Consider the following 13,355-nt stretch of genomic DNA (forward strand, 5'->3'; position numbering starts at 1 on the left):
TAAAAAAAATTTGAAATTTGAAATTTGAAAAATTAAAAAAAAAATTGAAATTTACATTTTAATAGACTAAATTTTTTTTGAAATTTGAATTTCAAAAAATAAAAAAAATAGAAATTTGAATTTTGAAAAACTAAAAAATTTGACATTTGAATTTTGAAAGGTTAATTTTTTTTTGAAATTTTAATTTTTAAAAACTAAAAAATTTGAAATTTAAATTTTAAAAAACTAAAAATAATTTGAATTTTGAATTTTGAAAACTAAACTAAATTTGAAATTTAAATCTTGAAAAACAAAAAAATTTAAAATTTTAATTTTGAAAAACTAAAAAAAAATTAAAATAAAAAATTATAAATTTGAATTTTAAAAAACTAAAACAAATTTTAAAATTTGAATTTTGAAAAACAAAGAAAATTTAGAATTTAGAATTTTGAAAAACTAAAAAATTTGAATTTTGAATTTTTGAAAGACTAAAAAAAATTTTGAAATTTTAATTTTTGAAAACTAAAAAATTTAAAATTTGAATTTTGAAAAAATAATTTTTTTGAAATTTAAATTTTTAAAAACTAAAAAAATTTTGAAATTAGAATTTTGAAAAACTAAAAAACTTGAAATTTGAATTTCAAAAAACTAAAAAAATTTGAAATTTAAATTTCGAAAAACAAAAAAAATAGAAATTTGAATTTTGAAAAACTAAAAAAATTTAATTTAAATTTTGAAAGACTAAATTTTTTTTTGAAATTTGAATTTTAAAAAACTAAAAATAATTTTGAAATTTGAATTTTTTTAAAAACTAAAAAATTTGAATTTTAAAAGACTAAAAAATTTGAAAATTTTATTTTAAAAAACTAAAAAAATTTTAAAATTTAAAATTTAAATTTTGAAAAACAAAAAAAATTTGAAATTTGAATTTTGAAAAACTAAAAAAATTGAAAACAGAAAAATTTTAAAATTTAAATTTTGAAAAACAAAAAAATTTAGAATTTTGAATTTTGAAAAACTAAAACAAATTTTAAAATTTGAATTTTGAAAAACAAAGAAAATTTAGAAATTTAAATTTTGAAAAATTAAAAATTTTGATTTTTGAATTTTGAAAGACTAAATTTTTTTTAAAATTTTAATTTTTGAAAACTAAGAAATTTGAATTTTGAATTTTGAAAAACTAAAAAATTTTAAAATTTAAGTTTTTAAAAACTAAACATTTTTTAGAATTTTGAAAAACTAAAAAAAATTGAAATTTAAATTTTGAAAAACAAAAAAAATTTAGAAATTTGAATTTTGAAAAACTAAAAATAAGTTTGAAATTTGAATTTTTTAAAAAACTAAAAAATTTGAATTTTGAAAGATTAAAAAAATTTGAAATTTGTATTTTAAAAAACTAAAAAAATTTAAAATTTGAAAATATAAAAAATTTTGTAATTTAAATTTTGAAAAATGAAAAATAATTCGAAATTTAAATTTTGAAAAACTAAAAAATTTGAAATTTAAAATTTGAAAGACTAAAAAAATTTGAATTTTAAAAAAATTTTGAAAATTGAATTTTAAAAAACTAAAAATAATTTGAATTTTGAATTTTGAAAAAGTAAAAAAAATTAAAATTTAAATTTTTTAAAAATTAAAAAATTTGAATTTAAAATTTTAAAATTCTAAAATTTGAGATTTTGAATTTACGATTTAATTTGAGTTTGAATTTGAATTAATTAAGATTTAAATTTTAAATTTAAATTAATTAAGGTTTAAAATTTAAATTTGGATTAATCAGGATTTAGATTTTAAATTAATCAAAATTGGAATTAATTAAAGGTATGATTTTAACTTCAAGTTTAATTTTAAATTTTCAATTAATGATTCGAATTTAGTTGATTTTATTCATCTCACTTGATCTTAGTCATTGAAAGGAACATTCCTACTGACATGGAAGTAGGCTGTGGTGGTATTTGAGAAGACATTTTCTGAGAATTGTTGACTCGTGTGCGGAGAGTATAGCATCTGGGGAACTAAATCTGTGAACCTCGTAACCTCCCTACGGCTCGACCGTGTGGATTGTTCTTGTTGTTTGGACCTGGGCACAGACATAGAAGGATCTAGGGCACCAGGTCTGATAACCTACTAACCGTCCTAATCCTTTGGCAGAGCTCGCATGCTTGATTGTTTTCTAGTACTGAAGATGGCCGAGAAGGGCTGAGTTGGAGTCAGGCAAGAGCAATCGAGCTTGCATAGACCAAAGGACCGAAGAGGTCGACCGGTTGAGAGCGATCGAGATCGAGTCAGCCGAGGCCAAATGACTGAAGTGATCGGATTGGCTGAGGCCGAGTGACTGAAGAGATCAGATTAGCCGAGGCCGAATGAGACCGAGACAGTTGGGAACACAGCCGAGTGATGGTCGAGAACGAGGTGGAGTGGCCTAGACGGCTAAGAGTGTGGCGAGGTTGAACTGGTCGGGAACATGGCGAGGTCGGACCGGCTAGGAGTAAAACCTAGTGACCGAGCGGACTGAGGAACCTTTGGGTCGGGCCTAAGTGAAATTGAAGTCGGACTGAGTAATGGAGGTCAGGCCTAATGTCATTGCAGTTGGGCCAGTCAAATATGGTTTGACCATTAACCTCTTGACTTGCTATGTCAGACTGATTATTGACCTTCTTTGCCACGTAAGACCAATAAGGATTCACCATATCAATATGTAATCAATATTTGCTAACAAATAATAGATTCTAATGAGTTGTTTTATTTTCTATTTTAATGAATCCTTCTTCAGCAAAGGTGAAATCCGCTACCCTAGTTATCTCATACGATCGGTCCCACAACCATCTATGAAGGAGGTAAATTCGAAAGTTGCAGTTGGTTACGACGAGGGAGGGCATTGCTCAGCTTATTCGAGATTTGACCCTTGTCCACTTTAATAAATCTGTCTTATCATAATCTAACTATGTGTTGAGGGTTATTTTAATGCATCCTTACTAAATGTTTGGTAAAGTACTCTATGAATAATATATGTATAATATTGTCGGTAAGTTAAACTTATAAAATAATTTATTTTAACACATTCTAATATATATTCCGTTGTCACACATAAGAATATTTTTTTAAGGTGCTATTTTATTTTGTTTTGTTTTTTAAAAAAAATGCCCTTTTAATAAAAACAATAATTGTAAAGGCTCTTTTAATTTTTGACTTTATTATTTTTTGGTCCACCTCTCTGCCTCTTTTTTTTACATGAGATGACAATATAAAATGAGGCATTCAAGTTATGCTATTATCAAAAGTATTTTGATTCAATTTAATTTGATGCGCTAAAATGGTCAACTTTTCAAATAATCCCGACTTTCATCATATAATTTTGTTTTCCATTGTGACAATCCCAACATTTAGTGATTATATATACAGATTGAATTTTTTTTTTATAATTTAGTTATCTAATTTTTATAATTTAATTAATTTTAAAAGTGAATAATTTGATCCTACGAATCATCCATCAGATAAATTTAAAAAGTGCAAATAGCTCCTAGTCCAACGGACAACGTCATCAACAGTTCGATCATCACAGGCATTCAAAAATACCCTATGTAAAAATTGAATCCTCATTGAATGATTATCCAGTCTTGCAGTTGCGTGAAATTGAATTATTGTTCCATAGAGAATTGGCTTTAGTGTCTCCTTTAGTTGAGATTCTAAGGCCATCAAAATTCATTTTTATATAGAAAATCAACTGATAATTATATGAGCCTTTTGGGCCGTGTTGGACCTTTGCAAGACAAGTTGAGGTTCACTCTTTGTTAGGGCGAAGGAAAAGTTTTCTTGCATAATTAGCTAGGTCAGCTAGTTTTGATTTGAGCAACTAGTTTTGTCTCCGTCGCATATGAAAATCTCTAGACATTTTCTTCGCTTTTTTTTATAGTTGGTACTAGATACCGACTAATTCTGAGGATGATTGATCCTATTTTATAAAAATTATTCATTACCAATCAAGATAAATTGAGAAATACTCACGGTGGACAATCCAATAGTCCTAGCGTTCTTAGATCAATTTCCCATTAGAGAAAATCCATCCTACACTAATGTTTAAGAAACTACCTAGGTGTCTTGCTACTCCATCATAGCCCCGAGATCCTACTTTCTTCGCCCTTGAAGTAGCATGAGGAAGATGAGATTTTTAATCATAATTAGAGTTGATCAATCAAAACTATCATTTTCAATAACAAAAACTATCTGTCTTCTCAAGCCGTCCAATAATTGAATTCCTTTACAAGCTTTGTTTTTTCCCCCTCTTTTTTGTCTCCTCAATTTACCTACTTTTGTCTTATGTATGATAGTGTGAGAATCTCAAATTTCTTTACCAGCTTTGTTTTTCCCCCTTTTTTTAATCTACTCAATTATCCTACTTTTGTCGTATGTAAATAATGATAATGTTAAAAATCGATCTCAAATTCCTTTCGCACATGAATGTTGGTATGGTTGTTGCAAATTTTAAAGCTTTTTTTTTTTAACAAAAAAGAAGATGATTCCAATATATATTACGCAGGGCGCATCAATCGATTGGTATTTAGGTGGTATTAGTTTATTTCGTAGGGCAAAAGTTTATAGGGCATTTTTTTATTAAAATAGTTTTAAAAATATTTTTTATTTATTATTAAGATAGTTTTATCTCAATTCAATTTTTTTATTTCAAAAATGCTTTTATAATTTTCAATGATACTGTAATGATTAATTATGAGATCATAAGTACTTATATAATTATAGTAGCTATAATCTTATAACTACTATAACTACTAATAGAAATTATAAAATTATAATTATATAATTATAATAATTACCATCACATATTGTATAACAATTATAACCTCGTAACTACTATAATATATTATCGATCAATATTGATCAAAATAAATTATTTAATTATATTGTAGGAGTTTATCAGTGTGTAATCATTAGAAGAGATTACTTCTTCGAAATCTTGAACTGAAATAATTGAGTATATTGAGGATGCAGTTGAAACATCTCATGAGTGTACTTCTACTAGATCTAAGTTGGTGAATGATACTGATTTTAGCTTCCTCAGTGTATAAGTTTTTCCTATTAGGGTAGGCTGATGATAGATGTCCTGGTTTATTACAGACAAAATAAGTAATTGTATTTGCATATATTTTTTGTGGTTTAAATCTCCTTACATGTTTTCTTTGTTCAAATATGGTTTTCTTATTTTTACTCTTTCGTAAATAATATGTTTGTTTTAGTCTTATTTTTGATTTTACTTGTATGGCAGGTCTTCGTCTTCGTCTTCGTCGATAAGACTGCTATCTTGCTAGGCCATATTGCTGAGGTGTATAAATCTGGCTACAAAATCCATATTGTTAATTTTTTAAATTGTTTCTGTATCTGTATATATGTACATTTTTCTTTTAAAATGGAGATGATATGTTGAACTCAAACTCGTATGTTATCATATTGAGGTGGTACTTTCATATCCATCCATGCCTTATGTATTTCTTTTCCTAAATCCCTAGGTAGTTTACTAAATAATCTTTCTCCTAATTCGGGACACTTATCATCAGCCTGCCCTAATAGGAAAAACTTATACACTAAGGAAGCTAAAGTCGTATCTTGCACCAACTTAGATCTAGTAGAACTACACTCAGATATTTCAACTGCATCCTCAATATACTCAATTATTTCAGTTCAAGATTTTGAAGAAGTAACCTCTTTTAATGATTACACACTGATAAAATCTTTTTTGGGTAACTAATATGATATACCTGAATTTCCAACAACTAATTACGCTACCCAACTCCAAACAGACTTAGACCAAATCACTGAACAATTAGATCAAGTAAACCAAAATTGGGATCTTATGTTTCCCCAATTTCCTCCCATTACGCTCTTAGACAAACAAGTAGGATTAAGAGACTGTGAACATGAATGTGTTAGTACCGATGGAATCAAAATATCTCCACAATGATATGATATTGTCCACTTTGGGCCTAAGCCCTTATGGTTTTGAATCTTAGCTATAACGAACCATTATATATATATATATAATGGTTCGTTATAGCTAAGATTCAAACCATGAACTTTCAAATTGTGAGATAGCCTTGATACCACTATGCCATAGGATGATTCTTGCCTAAGATATACAAAAAATATACATATATTATATAATATAAGTATGAGAAGATGAAGAGTTGTTTCATCTCCCTAAATATGAAAGGGGAAATTTGTTTCATCTCCCTCTTCCTTTCTCCTTCTCCACCGAATCCTTCTTCCTCCTCCTCCACCAAAATTAGGGCTCTTTGTTTTGGTGTTCTAGAGAGGGGTTTTCAAGGGGATTTTCTCACAAAGGCTTGGTATATGTGAGAGGACCACTCTAAGGCTAAGGAACGGGTAGAAGATCTTCATCTCACAAAAATCCTAGTGGTATATTTAGTGAATATAGCAAAAGGATGTAAGTACTCTCACCTATAGTATAAGTAGCCTTTGATTGATATGTATATTGTTTCCATTATCATGGCTATATCCGATTTCATGTATGTTTTTTTAGAAGTAAAACATAAAGTCTTAAAGATGCTTCCCATTCGAGTTTTGGGGACTAAGAGTATGATTAAGTGTCTTGAAATGCTTCCCATATGAGTTTTGGGACTAAGAGCATATTAAGTGTTTGTAAATGACAAAGTTAGTATAAGTACAGAATATCATATGTAAAGAAAGTATTTTACTTTAAAAGTGGCATGTACCGGGCCATTAGATCGCCCACGAGCCACTAGATCGCCCTTAGTAAGTTTCCCTAAAAGGTTCGGTGGCTAGCTACCTCGAATCCTATTAGGGATGTGTGCAATTGGTACTATGCTGGGCCCAAACAAGGATGTTTACTATTTTGAAGTATATATATATATATATATATATATATATATATATATATATATATATATATATATATATATATATATATATATATATATATATATATAGTTAACTATTTCTTTGACTAGCGCAATGTTTACAAGTTTAAGTATATCTCATGTTCATGTTTTTACAAACGAAGCATATTTGAAGATCATGTATTGCAAGTCATATATTTTCAAGTTCATGCATTTCTAGTTGAACCATTGTGTTATGTACAAGTATTTCTTAATGTATATTTTTCTTACAATGCTTATGTCAAGTAGAAGCATGTGGTTGCATACAAGTACCCTAATAACATGTTTTCTTATGATGCGTTGTTTTGTGAGATTAAGAAGAGAGTAAGATAAAGAATGAATGTAACACCTCCCTTTTAGAGGAAGAGAGGGAGGGTGTTACACTTTGTTCTTGGGCTCTCCCCAAAAAGTCTCATACCAATGGAGATATCTTTCATCCTTTTAAACTCATGATCTTTTCCATGTGTTTTAGATGTGGGACTATGTTTGTACCCTTGCAATCCAACAATCCCCCCCTCAAACAATGGACCACAGACCCCCCTCAAACGGAAAGCCTCCATTTGATTTCTGAATCATTGACCCACAGGACTTGTCTCTCTCGGTCCACCTGACCTACTAGGACTTCCTGCCCCTCGGTCCACCCAACCAACTAGGACTTCCCTGCCTAGCCACAACTAGGACTTTCTGCCTAGTGTCTGGTCCTCTTGATTTAGACACGGGAGCACCCACTTCTTTTGTTTAAGGTTCAACCCACATGGTTAGATCTGGATCATGGCTCTTTCGGTGGTTAGTCCGGTGAAGAGCTGCCTCGCTCTGATACCACTTGTTAGTACTAATGTAATCAAAATATTTCCACAATGATATGATATTGTCCACTTTGAACCTAAGCCATCATGGCTTTGTTCTTGGGCTCTCCCTAAAAGGCCTCATACCAATGGAGATATCTTCCATCCTTTTAAACTCATGATCTTTTCCATGTATTTTACAATGTGGATTATGTTTTCACTCTTGCAACCCAACAGAATGGAATTTAAAAGCAGGTATAGAACATCCCTTGTTATTTAGGTAACTTTTACCGTGCAATTGATAAAAGAGCAACATGTAAATTATGCGAAAATAAATATGTAATTTGTGTCTCCAACAAACCTATCAGATTACAATACCAACCACACATACTATTAGAGGAAGCACTAGAAATACCCTATTAGAAACCAAAGTCTGTGTTCTAGAAACTAGACTTAATCAGTTAGAAGCAGAACTAATAAACAAACAAAAACAACTTTAGCCCAAGAAAAAAGGAAAAGGTATTATAATCCAAGAGAAACAAGAATCTCCTGATGCAGATTTAGTTTTTATTAAAACTTTTAGTATTTGTAATACTGGAAGAACAGTGGAAATTAGATTCAAATGTTTAGTTAATATACACGAACATGAATTTACCTTACATGCCTTCCTAGATAGTGGAGCTACTAACTCTACAATAGATGAACCTACAGTAAGATCTATTCTACCTCCTACCTTAATAAAAATAACTACCCAACCATTAATCAGTACACAGTTTAATGGCCAAAGACTTTCCTGTTCCCAGTTTGAGACCAATACCCATTTAAGGTTTTACAATAATTGTGACAGTTACAGCTCTACCTTTATCTTTACCCAAACTTTGGGTTAAACCCTTAAACCATCCTAATATTCATCTCATCCTTGGCCTCAACTTCCTTGTGGCTTCTGACCATAAAATCCAATAATACAATAATATAAGTACAAATCTCTGGATACACTGATACTGTATCAAATGTCAAAATACAATAATATATCAGAAAATGATCTAAACGAGCCCAGCCAAAATAGAAGATCTTACAAAAAGACAATAAGATAGGTTAGTAATAACTTAATTATAATAACCTATTTGAAAAAACTATGCTTACCAAGTAATAACTTAAAAAAAAAATAAAAGTAATAGAAATGTAAACATACCTTGCAGGCAGCTACTGATCAGGAGCATTAGTGTCCTGAGTCTCCGTATCAGGGTCCGCACCTCACATCGCATGATAAGTAGGCATGGGTGGTGTCTGGCCGAAGGCCTCCATGAAGATGACGCCATCTGCCGCGCAAGCTGATTGTGCCTAGTTTGCTGCGCCTCTAATACGAAGAGTCGATCTTTTAATTCTTGATTTTCTTTTGTAGGGCTTCCATCGCAGAAGATGATCTGCTGGGACGACCTCTGCCTCTAGGGGCTATCACACGATTATATACGACTCTTGCCTGGGACCCTAGACCGTAGAGGGTGGAGCTCTTCTTCCTCCCACCGACCACATCATAGTAGATCTCATTCAACTGGTCGGTTGAGAGCTCCTGCCTCTCTCCTCCCTCAACTGCAGGCGCAGACGCCTGTGCAACTGTAGCAGTATATTCAGCCTGTTTAAAATTAAATTATTATAAAATTTAATATTAGAAAAAATAATTACATGGCAGTAATGTGAAACAAATTTAAAAATTATTTTCTTACGTCTAATGCCTGCACGCGAGGATCGATAAATGTGTCATCCTTGGACTTGTGTGTCTTTGTAAAAATCTCCCAACAAGTAGGAGGACGTTGTAAGTCGTGCTTCTGAAAAATCAAAATTACAATTAAATAAAAATCATGACATTACTAATTAATTAAAAATATATAAATTGTAAACTTACTAAGTAGTATGCTCCACAATGGAGCGGGATCCAGCTGTATGTTTTGTGGATCCGGTGCTAGACCAGTAGCTCGGTGTTTCTGTTGGACCGAGTTGTCGCTGTATTTGTCTGTCATCTTTCTGCTTGCCATATCACTTGTTATGTAACCCAGACGTCATCTGGGATCCAATATGGTTTGGTGCCCTTTCTTCTGTATTTATATAGCAGATCTTTATATAATTTGCCAGCAGCAGCATTCCAGGTGTCTTGAAACTCTCGCTCATGCCCTGGCTCAAAAGTATATTTTTCTGTAAGAAAAAAAATAATTAGTAGAAACAAAAACAACTTCATTATAAGGTATTTAAAATGACTTACCACAAACTCCTCAGTAAAAATAAATAAAAAAGATAAACACAACATTATCCATGCATATACTGTGGTATGGAAATTTTATTTCTACTATGTAGTCTATAATGTCTCTGATGCTATCACTGGTAATTTCCATTAACTCATTTTTAAATGATACAGTAGGATAAGCCTCCTAGAACTTCTCACACTAAGCTACAAAGCACTCGAGGAAAAAGACCATGACTGGATTTCTCCCTTATTGAATCAACTCCTGATTTAGACTCTTCTTTGCATCAATAGACTTTTAGGATAAATACCTCGTACTCAAGCAAAACACCAAGGCATTGTTTTCTTATGACATGCTTTGGTCTTCTAGGACAAACTTCCATCATTTCTACATACCTTACCTTCTAGCAAACGATTACAATCCAATATCAAGAAAAAAGTAGACACACTTTTTGTAAGTAGATTACATGAAAGGAATTTTTAGTAATTGATTGATGGGATAAAGATATGTGACAATCTTATTTATTTGTGCTAGAGTTGCATTGGGGTGTTTTAAGATATCTCTTCTTGTCATTTTGGTATGTGTGATTTAGGTTTGTGTGCTAATCTTTGCCTACTCTTTTTTCATGAAGTCAAAGGGCATATATCTGATATTTCGTATCTGAATTTTGTTGTTTCATAGGAAGGAATGGACCGTATGAAGCAAATTAAACAATGTGTTGGTTCTTATTTAATGATGAGATTTCAGATCGACACATTGATTCTCATTGTTTTAATTACTATGTTTGTGTACACCAAGAAGAGAATCAGTCGTAATAATTCTTTGACACTCAGCCAAAGGATTAATAGTGTCTCCCTCAGACGAGATGCACTTGAGCGTATTATTGGAGCGGGTGATAGGAATTGCATTTGGGAGTTAAGGATGAATGTAAATGCATTTGCCATATTGTGTGAGTTGCTTAAAGTTAAAGGTGGGTTAACTGAAGAAGGTCGAGTAAGCATTGCTGAGCAAATTATAATATTTTTAATCATACTAGGTCATCATAAAAAGAATCGCAGCTTACAAGTTAGGTTCTATAGGTCAGGAGAAACTATTAGTAGATATTTTAACAGGGTATTGAACTCTATCATATGTGTGCAAAGCCTCTTATTTGCCAAGGCTGAACCTGTTCCAGAGGGTTGCGTAGATCCGAGGTGGAAATGGTTTAAGGTAACATAAATATTTATAATTTGTTAAGTCATTACCATTTGCTATAAAACCTGATAGTTCTCTATTATAGGGTTGTCTAGGAGCATTAGATGGCACGTACATCGATGTTTCTGTCCCCGAAGCAGATAAACCAAGATTTCGAACAAGAAAGGGTCGAATTTCTACAAATGTCTTGGGAGTATGCAACCGAGATATGAACTTTGTTTATGTGCTTAGTGGTTGGGAAGGATCAGCATCTGATTCGAGAATACTACGAGACGCTATTGGACGACGTAATAGCCTCCAAATACCACTAGGTTTGTCAAAAAACAAATATTATTATATTACTGATTATATATATATTAACTACTGTATATAATAATTTTCTTTTGATTTGTAGGTAGTTATTATTTAGTTGATGCTGGTTACACAAATGGTCAGGGTTTCCTAGCACCATATAGAGGTACTCGATATCACGTGAAAGAATGGGCTCAAGGTTCGCGTGCACCTCAAAATTATCAAGAGTACTTTAACAAGAAGCACTCCTCAGCTAGGAACATAATTGAACGCTGTTTTGGGTTGCTTAAGAAGAGATGGACCATTTTGAGGAGCCCTTCATTTTATCCAATTAAGACACAAAATCGGATTATCATTGCATGTTGCCTGCTTCAAAATTTTATACGAATGAATATGGATAGTGATCCTGAAGAAAACACAACCATTGAACCTGAGCATATGCCTGTAGGAGAGGATTTTTCCAATGTCGAGGTGATTGAAAGTGTAGAAAGTAGCAATGAATGGACTCAACGGCGGGAGACCCTAGCAATTGAAATGTTCGAAGAGTGGAGAAGGAATCGTACTGCATTTTGATATTTAGTTGAAATTTAAAATTGTAATAAACTAGCACACTTTGCAATAACTGTTTTATTTTTTGTTATTGGATTTACTTTACTGTTATATTTCTTTACAATAAGTCGTTTGTGAAATATTTGAGCAAAGAATATCAAGAAATGGATAGCAAACGCACATGGACAGACGAGGAAACACTTGCATTTGTTGGTTTCATGGAGGAGATGGTTATAGAAGGGCACCGAGCTGATGCTGGACAATTTAAACCAGGTGTTTTTCCAAAGCTTGCTACAAAAATGAATGAAATATTTCCTGGATCTGGGTTTACAGCTAAACATTGTAAGAACAAACAAAAACGGCTGAAAGAGAAATACCAATCAGCTTCAGACATGCTTGCTTGTAGTGGGTTTGGATGGAATCATGAGAAACAAACTGTGGAAGTGGATAGCAAACAAGTTCTAGAGCTCTGGATTAAGGTTTGATATACTATTATGACTATGTTTGCAAGATATACATGCATGCATCTTATTTCTCACTTATGGTTTGCATTTTTTTTTTGCAGCATCATCCAGTGAGGTTCTACACTCCCGGGAAATCATTTCCACTTTTCACTCGTTTGGAGACAATATTTGGAAAGGATAGAGCAACAGGAAGTTATGCCATGAGTGGAAATGATGCAGCTGAGCAGCTAGATACAGAGAATGAAGAAATAACTCTGCACTTCAATGATGTTGTCAATGATTTTGATATGTTTGAAAGTGACCCTCCACTTCAAAGTAACTCTCCACTTCAAAGTAACTCTCCACTTCAAACTAATGCATCAATGGCTTCATCAAGTGAAGGAATGCAACGGAAAATTACTTCAACAAAAAAAAAGGATAAAGAATTTGAGATATTCCAAGAGTTGGCTCAAACGGTGAGGTTTGCTGTGGAGCAACAGGGAAAGCATGTCGAAGTTCTTGCCAAAGCTATGGCAGGGATTAATGAGGAGGTGAAGCTTGGTGAAACCCTGCAAAATCTTGGCTTCAACGATGATGAGGTAGTTCTAGTGGGGCTTAAGTTCTCGCAAAATCCTCAATTGCAGATAACCTTTTGGAGTTTAACTGAGAACCAAAGACGTGCATTTGCTAGAGCTATAATCCATAGTTAGTCATTCTCTCTGTCAACGTCACTGGTAAGATATACTTGTGCTATCTGTTTCAGTTTTTTTATCTACTGTGGATGTAACTAACATTTTGCTTAGCAATTGGTTTTTGGCATATATGCTATAATCCATAGTTAGCCTACATTACTAATGAATTTTAATGCCCTTTTGCAACAGGGAACACACAATTTGGCTTGCCAGGTACATACAAAGCACTTGTGCTACATCCGGTGAAGGTTTGTATGAA

General features: G+C 32.1%; 1 protein-coding gene across 1 annotated transcript in view; it reads left to right on the forward strand.

The window, feature by feature from the left end:
* LOC141836074 (uncharacterized) overlaps positions 1-12,446 on the forward strand; it is a 21,011-nt gene extending 8,565 nt beyond the window's left edge. The window contains exons 3-8 of the mRNA XM_074723485.1: positions 2,753-2,816; positions 5,258-5,314; positions 10,609-11,136; positions 11,207-11,432; positions 11,516-11,971; positions 12,115-12,446. Of these exons, the coding sequence (XP_074579586.1) occupies positions 2,753-2,816; positions 5,258-5,314; positions 10,609-11,136; positions 11,207-11,432; positions 11,516-11,971; positions 12,115-12,446 (1,663 nt within the window). The remainder of the gene's footprint in view (positions 1-2,752; positions 2,817-5,257; positions 5,315-10,608; positions 11,137-11,206; positions 11,433-11,515; positions 11,972-12,114) is intronic.
* The last annotated feature ends 909 nt before the right edge of the window (positions 12,447-13,355 follow it).

The sequence above is a fragment of the Curcuma longa genome, chromosome 10, assembly GCF_044706935.1.
Source record: "Curcuma longa cultivar G26 ecotype Majalengka, Jawa Barat chromosome 10, ITB_CL_G26_1.1, whole genome shotgun sequence".
NCBI lineage: Eukaryota > Viridiplantae > Streptophyta > Magnoliopsida > Zingiberales > Zingiberaceae > Curcuma > Curcuma longa.